The sequence below is a fragment of the Vidua macroura genome, chromosome 7 (genome assembly GCF_024509145.1).
Source record: "Vidua macroura isolate BioBank_ID:100142 chromosome 7, ASM2450914v1, whole genome shotgun sequence".
Classification (NCBI taxonomy): Eukaryota; Metazoa; Chordata; class Aves; order Passeriformes; family Viduidae; genus Vidua; species Vidua macroura.
The window spans coordinates 35,429,599-35,446,659 of record NC_071577.1 but is presented as its reverse complement, the minus strand read 5'-3'; the positions used below and the strand labels follow the sequence as shown (position 1 = coordinate 35,446,659).

Genomic DNA, 17,061 nt, shown 5'->3' with positions numbered 1-17,061 from the left:
CTGAATGCCAGCTGAGCCAAAAGATCTTTTGGTTATTAATGAAGAATTTCCAGTTTGGAGCATTAAGCAATTTGTTAGCTCGCAGAGCCACTCGCAAGTGGTTTAATTTATCTTGCTGGCACGCATCCAGCTCGAGGGGCCAGTGGTATGTGCTCCACAATGAGCAGACAGTCTCCATATGGAACATTATTACTTCTAAAGATGATTTTTGTATCATTTAGATCACTAACGATGGCTTGCAGTACAGTAACTCCCGAGTGCTGACCCTGTACGACGCGGTCTGCCAGGTCTGCCAATTCCACCCGACCGGACTTTGTAAATTAAAGGTAATTTAAAGATCATAAAGGTTTAATACGGATCGTTCATCTCTTCCTTAGCCCTCTCCCTCCCTCTGATGTGCTGTGTGTAATAACTGCTCTGGAAGGGGAAAACCTATTTCACAGATCAGCTGCACAGCCCGACACTTCGCTTTTCTCTTTCACAGCCTCACGTCTGCGATATTTTATTTCTTTTTCATATTTACGTGGGGAATGAACACCTGACAGAGCATGCTTTACGGTGGACCTTCCTCACACAAACACCTCAGGAAAGCTCATGGTTGCCAATATTTATCCCTTGCAGCTGTTAGTGGGAGTAAATAAGAGTGAGGAGCCTGCCCTGGGAGGCTTAACTTCACTTCTGAAGTGTCTCTGCTATTTCCCCTCTCCCATCCTCTTTGGTGAGGGTATATCATTTCTGTTCCCATTTTCTGCCTTAGCAAGAGGCACACAAAGATGCATGTTATACAGTTTTTTGTCATGTGAGAACACCCTTGAGAGAACATAAACCATTCCTGCTTGCATTAAACACTGCTAAGTACAAACATAGAGCATTCTGACAGTTTCAAAACCATAACCAAAAGTCTAGAGCTACATTTTAAACTGCCAAAACGTTAGAAACTGCCTGCAGAGCACTATAATCCTCTGTTTTCCTGTGGAATTATTGGTGTAGCATCCCTTAAAAAGATCTTTCCTTCTCTTTTTTTCCAGAGGCCTGCATTAAGCAAATTATCTGGTTTGCAGTGGGGCTTCAAAAAAGTTTTGGAGGGTATTAGGTGGGATATTTAAATGTGCTGATCCTGCTTTCCTGCCCTGAGGCAAGTATGAATTAATAGGAGGCCAACAGTCTGCTTTTTTATAAAATGAAGATTAATCAGGTACATCTTAACTCATTTGCCTCACTATTCTCATTAGTGCTAATGAGAAAATACAGTTTTAAAACCTGCACTGATTGCAAGTACATACCAGTTACCAAAATTTTTTAAAAGTTCACTTTTTTCCCAAGTAAGTGAGTGAATAGAAGTTACTTTATAGGCCTGTGTGGTAGTTTGACCCTGACTGGATGTCTCAAAGTCCCTCTGTCACTGCCCTCAGAGATAAAGGCAGGGAAGCCCAGCACAGCCCAACTGAGAGCAAAACCACTTTCGTTTCAGATTAAAAATAATTGTGTTAGAATCATTTCACTTAAAGCTAAAGCAAGGGGTTTTTGTCAAAGGCTTTCCTTATTCTTATGTTTTTGAAACTCAGAAATGTATATGGTCTCTCAATATGGTGTTCTCTGGGGATTATTGTAATTTCTATTCTAAGATGCTTCAAGGGAATATTTGATCTAGGCTTCCAATTGCATTAGACCACAGTCTAATTATGCCCCTTCTACATTACTCTACAACACCTAAATTGCTTTCAGAAAAGGTGTTTCAATTAGGGGACATTTTATACCAGCCCATTTCACATTCTGTACCACACTGTATCACATCAGAAAAAAAAATCTTTTTTTTTTTCATCAGACCATCAAGCCCTTGAAAACAACAATGTAATAAAATATAATTAACATCCAGGTTTTAATGCTGGAGATCTGTCATGTTCTATCATGTTGTGGCCATTATGAGAATGCTTTTTTTTTCTCTACCTTACCCATTACCCTAAAGTGGTATTATTGACTAATGCAGTTTGCAAAAGAAGTTTGGGACATCAGTAAAGCAGTAGACAGAAAACACAGGGCCAGTAACAGGACATATATCAGTCTCAGAAAAACAAAGGAAGGAAAGGGAAAAATGTGTTTGGTAGCTTGTCCATCCTGCTGTCCCACTGTGGCAAGGACATCCCCTTCCCAGAAGTATTCCAAGTTTTTCTGGGAATCTGCATAGTCAGATAAAGTCCCACCTGCCCAACACAGGCTACAAGGCCCAACTCCTCCACAGAACCTTCCCATGGGATACATCTTTAACTCCATCTGTTAATTATGTCCTTGTGTTCCCTTCCCAGATAACCCAAGTGCCTTCAACCCACATGGGTCCCACAGGGCCCCCCCTGGCCCTGGTGGGAGAGGAGCAGGTCAGCCCAAAGGCTGCTGTGCCCACAGAGCATCCCCTCGCAAATGTCTTTTGGGATGTTCTGCCCCACCAAGGCACCATGGTGCTCTGCTGTTCTCTACAAATCCCTCATGGGAGCCTAAATTCTAACGCACTTCTTTATTCCGCTTTTATAGCATTGCTTTTGCAAATGTTTATAAAGAGCAGGAATCCAATATTTCAAATGGAGCTTTTGTCTAGGCTCAGGCTTTGGGAGTTGTTGGAGTCCAGGACATCCCTCTAGCTGCCCTGGCTGTCTCCAGACCCTGGCAGGGGGCTCAGAGACCTTGGCATGAAGTCAAAAACACCTGTGGCTTCGATTTTAGCCTGTGGAAAAAGCTGCCAATTTTGTATGAGGAATTACAAGCCACAAGGGTTTGAGTAGTGTGGTAGTTGAATTAACACAGGGTGAAAAAGTAGAATTTTGGGGTTTTTTAGAATGGGGTTCAAGGGGACAAGATGGAGGGATTTGGGTGTGTCCTGACCTTCTTCTCCTTCTTCATGTCCTCCATGTCTTGGTGTGATGGTGACACTTTTCTACTGGTTTAAGGTAGAGACACATTGTCCGACATAAATGATAGATATTGGCTATTGTAAACATAGCTCATATAGTTTTTAGTATAAAAAGTAAATGCCGCCCTAGAGTGCAGAGCAGAATGCCATGGCCGACCCGCTGGACAGAGCTCAGCAGGTCAGAGAAAGAATGTTCTAGATAAGAGAAAATAAACATCCTTGAGAAGCCGACCCTGCGCATTCCGACTCCTTCTTTGGCTGCATGGGCTGGGAGAACAAGGACTTTTACAATCTTGGGGTCATCCCGACACCCAGACCCTGAGAGGGAGTCCCATGGAGCTGAACTTTCATGGATACCTGACACTCACTGCATTAACAGTCCCAGCTGGGAATAGTGACCACACACACCACACGAGTGTGCAAATGGGAAAAGAGGCACATTCTGTTGCATCCATCATCCATTTATGACAAAGCACCACCCCACTGCCTAAGCTAAAACATTCAAAGCTACAAGGATCCCAAGCTGGAACTGGAAAACTTCCATAGTTTCCTCACTGTAAGCAGAAAGCACCAACATTTAATTCGCTGCTGTTTCCTTGTTTCAAGAGACAAGTGAATTTCTGCTAATATCCAGAAATTAATAATTGCTAATTTCTTATCTTTCTTATTCTTTTTTTAAATTGCCTTCACCTCCAACCCATTTTTATTTCCTTTTTTTTTTTTTTTTTTGGCAGGAAAATACGTGCAATATAGATGGACTTTGCTATGGTGAAGGAGAGTCAAGCCCTACAAGCCCTTGTCTTCTCTGTGAACCTGACATTTCTAAGTTCACCTGGTCTGTTAATGAAAGTAAGACAGGGGTTTCTTTTCTAGAATTTAGAAGCACTTATCTGGGAATTTATGACTCATCTTATTAAATATATTCCTCCATTTAGCTAACCTGAATCTATCCTGTCCAGTGCACATGGACTGTTTGCAGTGGGAATAACTGGGTACATAGAAATGCAGACACCACTGCATGCACTATGCACTTTGTTGTGTCTGAAACCTGATAAATCTCAGATTAATAAATGAAAAAAAAAAGCCTGAAAATTAGAATTTGATATGCCAGTGCCTCATGCAGTGCCCAAGTCTGTCAGCTCAAGGTGATGAACCCCAAATATCTCTGTCAGCATCTCGCAGGTACCAATCTTTAAGGAGGCAATTTGGGGAAAATACTGTTTTTAAAACACTAGCATGCATTTTTGGTGTTTGGAAGAATTGCTTCCTTTCACTGAGCCAAATCCTATGAAATGTCTCATAGCAGAGCTTGGCTTGGCAGGGAGTCCAAGCGATCAGCCACTTATTACCTGCACTGCCACAGAACCCAGAGGCTCATTCTGCAGCCCCTCAAGGCAGGGGTCATGGAGAAGGCTGCCTTTTGAAGCATCTCCTGAAGGATGAAGACTAAATCATAGTTTTTTTCATGGCCACCTGCCCAGTGTAAACAACAACCATTGCTCACCCCACTCTTTACAGGCAATCCGTGCTTCCAGCAGCATTATCCTCACAGCCCATCTCCTCCCTTCCATGAGCATGTTTGCATCTGGTCAATATAAAGATTGTATTACTGCTTTTATGTAAATCCATGTGGTGCTTCCAGAAGGAGTTTCTCTGCATTTTAGGCTTTGTAAACCCAAACACATTACAGAAAGGTATGTGAGTCACAGAACCAGTCTGCTTCAGTTGTTTGGAGTTTTATTACATTCCAAAAGTTGGCCAACTAAAAATCCATTTGGATATCACTTGGATGAGTAGTTAAAATGCCTAAGAGTGAGTCAGATCTGAAAGAGAGTCTGTACACTTGAAAGCTGGTTTTTTTTCCCCAGAAAAAATACTTAGTCCAATGAGGGATATTATCTGTGACTCACAAACCTTGCCTCCTTTCTGTCATAGAATGATAGAAAGTCTTGAAGGATTTGAAATGGACCTCAAAGATCATCTTGTCCCACCCTCTGCTATGGGCAGGGACACCTTCCACTAGACCAGGTTGCTCAGAGCCACATCCAACCTGACCTTATATTCTGCTGGCCAGAGCAGCAGCAGGGCATGGACTGATGCTGGTGTTACACTGACAGACTCATTATAATACCAAGACGGCTTGATTTTCAAATTCAGGAAATGATTTAAAAAGTAAAAACTGCATTTGTTTTGAAATTTATAAAATTAGAAGTAATTTGGGAACTCTGAAAGTGAACTCATTGTTCACTTTTAAATGATGTCAAAATTTAAAAATATTTAGAAGTCAGGGTTTGTCAGACCTTTTTTCCAAAATGTGAAAATTTCTCTAAAAGATCTGCAGTAGTAGGGAGAGTGTATATATATTTACTGGATGGCAAGCAGATCTCTGTAGCATTAGAAACACTCCTCCACAGACTCCTTTCAAAACATCTGATTTTATGTTGTTTTGTGCCTACCACTTCCACTTACCATCCATTCAGTTAACACCTTTGTGTTTATCCCTAAATGCATACCCTGCATCAATTTTTCATTGATTACTTTGGGCACAACTTTTATGGGCTCCAGGGCTTTAGTGTTTGGGAAATAAAAGGTAAATGAATAGATGGAAGCTTTCAACAGTTATGCCAGGACAATCTGCTGGACAAGCATTTTAGAAAGCTCTCATAGCACAGCAGCAATAAAGGAGACACATATTTAAATAATTGCATCATCTAAGCTCTGCTATGAAAAGCAAAGTTGGATGAAAATTATATGCACCACAAAAAAACCCCTAATGATGATTTCCCATGAGCATATTGCAAGGAGTCCTTATGAGAACACATAATGTTAGAGCATGGCTTGAAATGAATCCTGGGTATTAGAAATGTGCTTTAAGTTAAACAAAACTACTGTCAAATTACACGGTGAGATTCCTTTAAATATCAATACCTGTCAATTTGTACTACTGGCTAAAGAGGAGAGATGCCTTGAGACTGAGGAGGCTTAGGACATGGAGATGAAATTCCTGGCCCTGAAAAGAGCTGCTGTCACCTCAGGGTACTCATCTGATCTTACTTTTCCTTGGTTTCTAATTATAAAATGTAATAATTTTCTCTACCTTGTCCTCCTTACCTATGTGCATTGAAAGTGTCTTCAGGTAGCATTTACCTTCTGCTGTTAAATAGCCTTGTAAAATTAGAGGTGTTATCTTCATTAAGGAAATACTGAATGTAAACAGCGACCCCAGAAACAACAGCGCCAATGGTGGCGTGATACACACCACTGTCACTGGGGATGGGCAGTCTCAGCATCACTGATGTATCTCTGCTGGCACTGAAAAGACCTTTGTTCCTGATGAATGTCCAACTGAATTCCCTCAAACTGCTCCTTTAATTACTCCTCATGGGTAAAGGCAGGAGAGCCTACTCAGTGGAAGAGTTACAATTTATTTTTCCTTCGGAGTTGCCCGCCCAGCTCATTTGTCATTCAGCATTTTGAGATTTATTTTATTTATGTTTAAATGGACAGATGATAGGTAGATTAGATATGTATGTAAGTATAAGAAATATAGCTAATTACAGATTTAGGAAGAATTGGGACTAGGGGGAGGTTATAGAAATCGTGTACTATTTTCTCCCATATATCAGATAGCACATCAAAATTAATCAAAGTGCAGGATGGGACAAAAATAGGGCACAAAAAAAAGGGGGAGGAAAAAGGTGCTCTTTTGGTAAAGCTATTTGCTACCTCTAACACACAAATCTCTTCCTTCATCAGCCTCTGGGCATGCTCTGCATGTTTTCTTTGAGAGCATTCCTTCAAAGACCCACTCTGAGAACCTTTACGTGGGAGAAACCGGAGTTTATGTAATCATGGTTTCATTTTTGCTGTTTAGACAACCTGCCTCCTGTGTTCCAGGCCCCCTCCAGCCAGCTGCTGACATTTATTGGTGAGAATTTTGTTTACCAGCTAATAGCAGTGGATCCAGAAGGGTCAGCTGTGCTATTCATCTTGGAGGCTGGGCCACGGGATGCCAGGCTCTCTGCTGCTGGCCTGCTCCTCTGGAAAGTTGAGTCAGAAGAAATGCAGACCTTTGAATTCACTGTGTCAGATGAGTGCAATGCACAGAGCAGATACTCTATTGAGGTAAGGGAAAGAATATTTTAAAGGAAAAACAAAACAAACCTGTTTGTCACATCAACACAATTGTGCAATTGTCATCATAGCTAATAATTTGTTACTGTCTTGAAAAATAAGGCTTCAGCTATTTCCTCATAAGTGCATAATATCCAGCACGGCAATAATGATCAATTAATGGAATAAATATCTCTGAGAACATAGAAACTATATATACAGGGAACAAGAGAGAGTGCTATTGATTGCTGTTTGAAAGAACATTCTTGCAAAGCCTTTTAATGGTTCATTAATCTGCTTTAAAATTCACATTTTGCATCTGGATTGCACAAAAAAAAGCATGTAACATAAAAGACCAGGCTTTAGCTATAAAAGGGAGATTATAACTCATTCTCAATGATATTTTTAGAGGATATCTTGCTCTTATGTCTTTACTCCACACTCTAAGTTTCTTGGCAGAGCTTGTGCATGGCTTTGTCTTTATTGTATGGGCTAACATTAATCCTCTGATCAGATGAGCTAATAAAGCAGGATGCAGACTCTTAACATAAGAACACTTTTGTGAAGAAAAGATTTTTATTCCCAGAGATTCCTATTTTTGCTCATTCAAACCACAAAATACCAATCTACTGAACCCACACAGCAAAGGGGAAACTGGAGCCTAGATATGGCTTTAATGGAAATATTTCAAGCTAGACCTGTGTTATCTGGGGGAGATAATGCAGAGCTTTGAATCTGTAGAAATGCAGTTCTTGTACATACGTAAAATACAACCATGGATCTCCCTTCCCTGAAGAGAGACACCAGATAAGGAATGCCACAGTCATGTTCCTGCCTGGGAGCCATTTGTAATGTGAAAGAGGAAGGTGGGCAGGCGGGCAAAGAGAAAAAGATTTTTCCTTTCTTCTTTGAAGAACAAGGAACAAATTCTGCCCTCAGATACAATGTGAAATCTGCTGTTACAGCAAATAAGATTGGGGTTTTTTCCTTATAAAGAATCAGAAATTGCCCCTAAATGATGAAAAAAGAAATCCCTTTGAAGTGGAGCTCTCAGTCAAATAAATGAGTGCAGTGAGTATAAGGCCATCTATCTAGACAAAGGAAATTGGTTAGAAATAAGTTTTCATAATACTGGATAACATGTTTGTAGTGAAATCTCTCCCTTCCTAAAGGGGAACAATACACATCCCAGCTGTGGTTATTCAGAGGAACCTTACCAGAATCCCCTTTTGCCTTTTCCAGGTTGGAGTGAAGCCCTGCAGCTGCCTCAGTGGTGGCACATGTGTCACTAATATTAAATACCCTCCAGGCCTTGGTGAATACCTGTGCTTGTGTCCAAATGGATTTGATGGAGAATTCTGCCAGGAAGACATCAGGGACTGCAAATCAAACCCCTGTGGCAGCGGAACCTGCGTGGACAGCGTGGGGAGCTACTTCTGTGAATGCCCCGCTGGTCTGGGAGGTAACACCTCTCTGTTTGCATCTCTGCTTTAACCACAGATGTTCTGAGCTACAGGATTAGTGTAGCACGACCACAACATCTCCAAATGGACTGCAAACATAATCCTGCTCTTCTGCTGCCATGACTTAGCCTTAGGCATAGAGAGATGATATTTCTCTAGCTGATAACGAGGGAAAATGGCCTAAAGCTCTGTTGTCCTGAAATGATCACGCAAGGAAGATGTGAACCTCCCAGATCTCTGTTGCTTCCTGCTCATTTCCCATGGATTTGTTCATCCATGAGATGAGCTAGGAGAAGACTGAGTGAAAGAGAAAAGGCAAAGATCCAGAGCCTTTCTGCACTTGGCAGAATTTCACTTAATTAAGCTGAGGAAAGAACTAGAATTAAATGAGTTTTCTTAGGTCTAGGAAGAAGAAGATATGAAAAACATGGAAAATAAATTGTCCTTTAAATAAATGAGGTTTCTTAGGTCTAGGAAGAAGAAAATATGGAAAATATTGAAAAATAAATTGTCCTTTAGTCCCTCTTGAAGCTTCAATAAATTCAAGCATTAGAAAATCACAATCCCAGTGAGTTGTCAGACATGATGATGAAACAAAATCTAACCCCTGAAACTCTTCAAAGGCTGGTGCCCTGGTTTCAAAATTCTATCCAAGCCAAAACCAGAAAAGCTGGCCAAAATGTGATTTTAAGAAATTAAGGGAAGAAAAATGATTACTTAACCCCCTGCTCTGTTCACATTCTTGAGACCCATGAGGTTGGCCACTGCCAGTGTTATGGGTTTGAAAAATAAAGTAGAAGTAACATCAAATGCACATAATTATTACTGTTTATTGTACATATATACAGAAAAACACTCATTTTTAAACTAAAGCAGTGAACAGATTTTACTCCGTGAGCAAGGTACCCTTCCTGCCTGTCAGCAGCTTTATTGCTTTGGTCATGTGGGACTGCAAGCCCAGATTTCATTTCTATAACATTCCAGAAGAAATATAAAAGAAAAATCTTTCAGAAGTCCATAAAAATGGCCTAAAAGATCTGTGACACCTAATCTGTGTTGACTCCAGGTAATGCTACCTAATGGCCAAAGCCTGCTGCTGTCCAAAGTCTTTACACCACCAGAGACTCCACTGAGGCAAGAACACACAAGCCTAAGTAGGGAGAATAAAGTTCTAACATAAAAGCTTGATCAAAATATAAAAATCCCTAAGCCAACCAAACACAGGCCAAATGTCTGTAATCCCCTGGAAAAAAACATTCCTACGAGCACAGGAAAGATTGGGAACTTTTCATGGTGTAATTTGTGGAGCTATACAATGAGAAAAAGTTTGGATTGCCTGTAAGGAGATTGATTAAATGAATAAAAATCAATATAATTCCCTGAGTTAATAACTTCAGTGGGCCTGCTGACTGGAGAGACAAGGGCACACAGAACCTTGATGGCCAGAGAAAAACAAGGTTTGCCTTCACATTTAGATCTTGCAAGTTAAATAACAGCGCAAGGGTTTTGCTGCTTTTCCTGGTTCTTCCCAAAATGCCAAAACACAAGCAACAAAAGAAAATAAAATATGATTGAGTGAAAAAGGAATACATCTCAAAGTTTTAATAGCAGGTGAAAAATTATAAACAAGTGGAGCTGCAAGCCAGCTGGGAAGCAGGTGATTTTACTTCAGGGCAGGTTCAGTGACAACAATAAAAGCTCATTCTTGATGCTGTGTTTATGCCTCAATTCCCCAGAAAACCATCAATAATCTAATGAGAAGGCAATGCTGTGCAGCTCAAGTGACAGCACCACTTCACCATCAAATCTTTACAAATGACAGTAAACAGGCAGCAGAAACAAGAAGTGGACTTGTGAGAGCTTCCCCAGCACCCCTGCAAGGGAAGCAGCAACTCGGGTGCATCAGTGTGAGGGTAAAATGTAAGAATGGCAACAAGGCAGGGAGAAAAGCCAGTAGGAAATCTGAGAGAAGGCTGACTCCAGAATTATTACTGGGTCTCTGCATGTTCAAAGCTCATTGATTTTTCATCTGCATTGTCAACAAGATAACAAAGCTCCCTGTTGTTCATTCTTTTGGCCACAGGAAGCAAGAACTCATCCTTGATAACTATCCCAATCACAAAATCATTATTTCTTTCCCCATATACCAGTGATTAATACAAAGTTGGGGTGGGATGGGGAGCAAGATGGAACCATAATTTCATTTTATATTTCAGGAAACTGAAGAAACTCCCAGGATTTGTTGCTGGTTTCTAATAACCATAGAGACCCTAAATGGGATTTTTCTGTTCCTTTAGATTCAACTTAATGTGAACACAGTCAAAAAATCTTTCTTTGCATCTGTAGGTGGTCAGCTCCTATCAAGGCATGAAAGGACTTTATTTTCTCAAACAACTTCCCATGCAGGGATGGAGAAATATAGCTGGCACACAAACAGATGGTTCAGCCTTGGAACTTGATGAACTTCTATTCCTATTATTTTTATTTGTACTGTAGCAGTGCCAAGACAGTTGAGACTCCCCTGTGCTACAGTGCACAGGAGGTTGTGTAAACAGAATAATTGACACTTCTTGGTGCAGTTTCATGTGCATTTCTGCTGCTTCTTCAGCATAATGCAGCCAAGTTTCAGTCTTTGCAAACATTTCTCCTTGGAGAAGGAGAAATCATCAGGTTTGTCATTATGCCCAAATTGGTCAGACACTGTTTAAAATCAAATATCTCTATGTGAAAAGCCATGTTTGCATAGTTTCACCTTTACATCACAAAAATCAGCCAAGGGGCTGAATTTTATCGTGTTATTTATAGTGTTCCTTGATTTCTGTAATGCCCTTGTCTTTGAGATGTGAAAGACAGCCCTTTGCAATGAAAATAGAGTATTGAAATGTGAGAAGGAAAGTATGAGAGGGACCAAGGGAGAAGTGACTGTTGTTACTGAAACTGGGAACTTTGATCCTCCTCTCATTGTTTATGGAAGCATGTTTAGTCTTTGTATGATACTCAGAGAAAGAAAGTAATTACTAATCTAATCAGAGGGCTCCTCGTTCAATATTTTCCATGTGATGTCTAATCATTTCCCAATGCATCACCAGAAATCAGCATCAGAGAAAAGCAGCCTGATGCCAGGAATGTGCTAATTGAATTATGAAATATAAACAGCCAAAATTTCACAAGGGAAGGGAAAAGGTAAGCCTGGCCCTGCAACACTGTGTGATGTCCTGTTTCAATAAACGAAGCAAGAAGCATGAAAACCATAATAAGTTATGTTAAGATGGCACAGGAAAAGGGATGTGGCTTTCATGCTGCTGTTCTTTTTTTCCTCAAGAAGAAGCAGGCATGGTAAGGTGATGTCACTGGCTTTTTAGGCAGCTCAAACTATAAAGAGACTTCAATTTTAGTTTTCTACATTGAGATACTATTTTAACATGAAAGGACTAGTGGAAGCTGTCTGCAATGCTGAAGCAATGAGAGATTATGTTGTAGGAGGTGAATAATAATGCTCTGTTTTTATCATCCTGCAATTCATTCCTCTGTGACAATTTTTTTTTGTGTTTTTTTTTTTTTTGTTTGTTTGTTTGTTTTTGAAGGAAAAAAGAAAGAAAAAGATTCTTTTATCCTTAGACCTTTTGTCACAATAAATCTGGGTATCTGATATGGATCAAACCTTTCTGTACCTGGTGCTATGTCTTGAGGCATGTCCCTAGATTCTCCAGAAGCTGTCCCAGTCTCCTTGTTTATTCCTGCAGGGACAAAGGGGATGCCTTAATAAAAGTGGTCTGGGCTGGTTTGTGGCTGTACATCCTGTGACCAGCAGCAGCCAAGCAAGTTTGCCCAAGTGCACAGAGACAGCAGCACCTGAGGCCTGGAGGAGTTTTAAACAACATTATATTTGATTCCTCTGCCTCATTGCTGTTCAGATAGTAATTTTATCTTTTGGGTCACTCTCCCTTAATTTGATTCATTAAGTCACTCAAAATTGTGAATTTGAGAATCAGTTGCTTTAAGGGATTTTTAAAACCTCCTTTCTAAAATCAGCAATAGTCAAGAGATATTGTTTTGGATTCAGATCCTGTGGCAGCCTATCCTCTGAATACCAGTACTGTGGCTCAGTGACATTTTCAGAATGTTCCTTCAAATTTTGATTTTAAATAGAAAAATTTGGGTTGTTTTTAAAAATCTGATCATTTTGTAAGGTTTACCTTCAACCAGACTCTATCAGGCTAGTTCGCAGTTATGTGAGGTTCACATAGAAACAGAAAGTACAATGGAGGTCAGTACATGGCTCCTCTTATCCTAAAGCCAAAATGGGGTTTAAATGAAAGAATGAAGAACCCCAATTCATGGGGGTCTTCAACACATGACAAAGATCTCACATTAATCAGACAACAAAAACAGCAGCAAAGACATGAAATGCAGGAGCAATATTAATTTCATTTATGTGCATTTTTATTTAACATGCACAGCTTTCCATGAGCAGTAGTCTCAAATTCAGCGCTTCTGGTGCCAATAATGACAGCAATAAACAGTGTGATAAAAGCAGGTTTAAGTGAGACAGTGGGGAATTTGGCTGGAACATGAGTGACATACCCTGTAATGAGTTTGTAGCTGAGAAGTGAGCCTTTGTCTGCTTCAACATTTGAGCTGAACTATAAACAGGGAACCTTTCCTGATTATTAACTTCCCCTTTGCTTTGCCACAGGGCTTACTTGTCAGGAAGACAAGAATGAATGTGAAGAGAGTCTTTGTTTTCCTGGAGTGTCTTGTACGAATACCTTTGGATCTTATGCATGTGGAATTTGCCCCACTGGGATGGAGGGAAATGGTAAAACTTGCAAATGTAAGTGTTTTACATGATTTATTTTAAGAGACTGGGGGGGGGGGGGGGGGGGAATGGGTTCAATTCTACTGCTATTATCCCTAATTGAGTATTTTGCCACTCATTTCAAGTACAGACCCTTAAATGTACAAAAAAGACTACTGTCATGACATATTAATGTGAATATTAGCAAATTGCTCTGCTATTTTTCATTTTATAGAGAATGAGCACCACAGCCTACAAAAAAGTATTTTTCAGATAGATAATTTTCCAAGGACACTCTGCACATTCTGCACTATTTTACTCCTAAACGTACGCCCATGAGTGAATATTTGGTGAGCACCTCCAGGGCTGATTTTGCTTTGGGTGACAGCCGCTAGGAGACGAAGAGGAAGGTCGATGTGCCAAACCTTTCCATCCTTTGACCTGTTTCCAAGGTGTGCTTTCATTAGAGGACACAGCCCAGAGGATGCTTGGTATGAAGTCATTCCTCAGATCCCAGCTAGTGAAGGAAAGGTGTGGCAGGCACATTCTCCTCTCTCTCAGGATTTTTTCTTAGGGGAGCACAGAGAGAAGAAAGAGAAAGCAATTTCTATTTCTGCTCCTTGTTTTTCTCATGTGGAATGTGCTTGGAGAATTGTTTGAGCCTGATGGCCAATCCAATCCACCTGTGTCTGGATTCTCAGAGAGGGTCACAAGTTGTTAGTTAGATATGGTAGTTAGAGAAAGTAGGTATGTAGTTTTAGTATGTCTTTTAAATAGTATATTAATGTATTTTAGTTATAAAGAAATCATTCAGCCTTCTGAACTGGAGTCAGACATCATCATTTCTTCCCACCTGCATTTACAATAGAAAGGGCCATGAACAGTTTTAGATCTGCTCAATATTTGCTTTTAGAGCAACAGACTCTTTATTGGGGAGCCTATGGTGACTTTGTACTCTGAGCCCTTCCCAGTGCACTCAATGTGACTCACACACACTCTGCTTGTTTCAGTCACATAGGTAAAAGCCTTCTCCAAAAGAATTTTTCTTTTTTTTTTTAACTAAAAGGAGATAAATCAACATTGAAGACTTTTTACTTGTTTCTTGGTATTTCCAAAGAAATCTAGAAGTGAAAGATGCAGATATTTCCTGTGCAGCCATTAACATTTCCTCATATTGACTAAGAAAGGAAAAAATATCCATTGTAAACAGACAGTGGTAGCTGCAGGACCCTGGCACCAGCAGCACTGCTTTTGCCAGATTTACCAAACATTCCTTCAATCACATTGCCAAACACCTGTATATAAAATCTTCTGTGATGTATCTTTTGGCCACACTGGTTATTTCAAAGTGATTTTACATCTGTTTCATAAATACATATTTTAACTTGACCCATAAAGGAGGGATATACAAATAATGTGCTTTTGAAAAATGTAACATTTCTTACTTTGCATTTTTTAATTGCAAAAAAAAAAATCTGTTTCTGAAATGAACATTTGTTAGAAGGAATAAACCTAAGGGCTTATTTGTTCACGTAGGATAGGATAGAAATCATTATTTTTAGCTCTGATTCAGAAACTTAACATTCCTGCTCATACCTCCCTTGCTTAAGTGAGTATAAAGGGAAGGAGGACTGAAGTTGTTCTGTAAAATGAGCAACAGCTCATTGTATTGTTTAATAAATATATAAGAGTCAGAATTTCAGGCTCTATTAAGAGCAGAGAATATTCAAGAGACCCAAGACAATAATTGTTTGACTTGCAGCACTATCCACATAGACTTTACCCCTAATTCATTATCTTAAAATTATGCAGAAAAATCACATTTTTCAGAGTTTCCTCATTGCATCCACGTGCAGTTTTCACAAGTATTTCAATACACACGAAGCTGGCAGCTGAACTGACTGAACAAACACACTCATCAGAGTTTCAGAGAGAAGAAGAGGTTTCAAGGAGGGGCAAAACTCAGCCAGAGCAGGGTGAGGTGCAGCGTCCCCATCCAAGGGGCAGTGCTGTCAGACACTGCTTGACCTGAGCCCAAGGAAAGATCACAGTGCACATTAAGACTCCCAGACAAGCAAAGTTCAGAAAGCTGGGGCATAACAACTGTTCCTGTACTTGGCTGAAGCTTTGCTGTGCGTCAGCAGCTGGACCCACTTGATCTGCCTTTATTTGCTTGTTGATTTCCAGAGTAAACTTGTGCCAGGTTACCTGATTTGCTGTTGCTGTGGCTTTTTATCATCAATCACAGCTCAGCTCTAACACCTTGTTTTTGTCTCTGTGATATTTTCCACAGCTGTGCTTGCTGCTGACGTTACAGAAGCTTTAAGCAATGGCAAAGGTGAATTGAAGAGGACTGAGGTTAAGCAGCCACTGCAATCCTCAGGGACAGAGGATTCTCCTGTAATTAAGAATTTTAACATAAGTGATAGACACGGTAGGTATACAAGGATATGAAATCTTTTTCATTTGGGAAAGATTATGGATTCAGAAATCGTTAATTTTAGCACATTAACAGTAAACACAAACTAGCTATTTATAACACAAGAAAAAATGAGTTAGGAAAAAACCACTCAGTACATCAGACTGTGGATTGCTGCTAAGCAGTTTGACATGGAAGGGAGGCATTACAACAACAGTCAGTGGTCAGGCTTAATTAGACATCACCTCTTCTGAAGTAGGACAAAACCACCCCAAATTGTAGTGATCAATGCAAAGCAAGATGATAAAAGTGGCAGCTTATGCCAGCTTGCCATGACCAAGTGATGCTGGTGTTTTATTTCAGTATTTAATGGGCAACCACTGAATTGCTACTGAGTTTCAATCATGAGATCAGCACGAGGAATGAACTTGCCTGTGGCAGTAGCTTCTCCCAGAGCTGCAGCCCTCTCTGACATGGGTGTGCACCTGCACGATGCTTGTTTGGTCCTGCTCTAATGAGTGTTGCATTTTAATTGATTTCCCAGTGAAAGCAGGCAGCAAAAAATTGAGATTGGTCATATCTGTTGTATAGAGACAACAGATAAATAACGTATTTTATAAGTAAAAATAACATACATGTATATATTATATATATTACATATGTATATATTATATACACATATGTTAAAAATAACATATTTTATATGTAAAATAAAAGGGGTTTTTTTTCCTACCCTCTTTTTTTTTTTTTTTAAATATCTGTACCAGGCCAGCCAACCCCTAAGCAGAACCTGCCTCCTGCAGGTATCCTATATAATGGTACTATGTAAAGTGCAAGAATAATGCAGAAAATACATGAGAATCATGATGGAGACCTCACTGGAAGCAATTAAAAAGGATCTACAACCATCATTAAGATTGTGTTCATCATCTGTTCTCTGTCTTGACACTATTAAATACTTCACAGGCAGTTCATATACACTTGCTAGTCACTGACATCATAAGTGTAAAATATTATATACTACCAGAGTGTTAAATTTTGCATATAGTCCTAAGATAATTAAAGCAGTTTTCTGCAATACAAGATTTGACACATTAAGGATGATTTCCAGATCAGAAACATATGTACTTCACAGTGTAATTTCAAAAGTACAGTATAGGTGCTGTAAGGTTTGATAATTACCTTCCAATTATAAAAGACCAAAAAGATGTCAATAATACCTTTTCTCGCTCAGTTAATCTTTCACTTATGCTGAAAATTACAGTTTCTGTATTTTACATGATAAATGCCAGACAACTTCGAGTAATAAACTTGAAAACATGTAATTAGAGGACTAATAAATCTTGCTTTAATGAGAAACAGCTGT

At 39.7% G+C, this 17,061-nt stretch overlaps 1 protein-coding gene across 1 annotated transcript in view; it reads left to right on the top strand.

The window, feature by feature from the left end:
• Positions 1-17,061, top strand: part of LOC128810364 (von Willebrand factor D and EGF domain-containing protein-like) — a 229,814-nt gene that overhangs the window by 99,081 nt on the left and 113,672 nt on the right. Inside the window, exons 14-19 of the mRNA XM_053983162.1 lie at positions 222-326; positions 3,637-3,751; positions 6,777-7,027; positions 8,258-8,477; positions 13,175-13,312; positions 15,570-15,710. Of these exons, the coding sequence (XP_053839137.1) occupies positions 222-326; positions 3,637-3,751; positions 6,777-7,027; positions 8,258-8,477; positions 13,175-13,312; positions 15,570-15,710 (970 nt within the window). The remainder of the gene's footprint in view (positions 1-221; positions 327-3,636; positions 3,752-6,776; positions 7,028-8,257; positions 8,478-13,174; positions 13,313-15,569; positions 15,711-17,061) is intronic.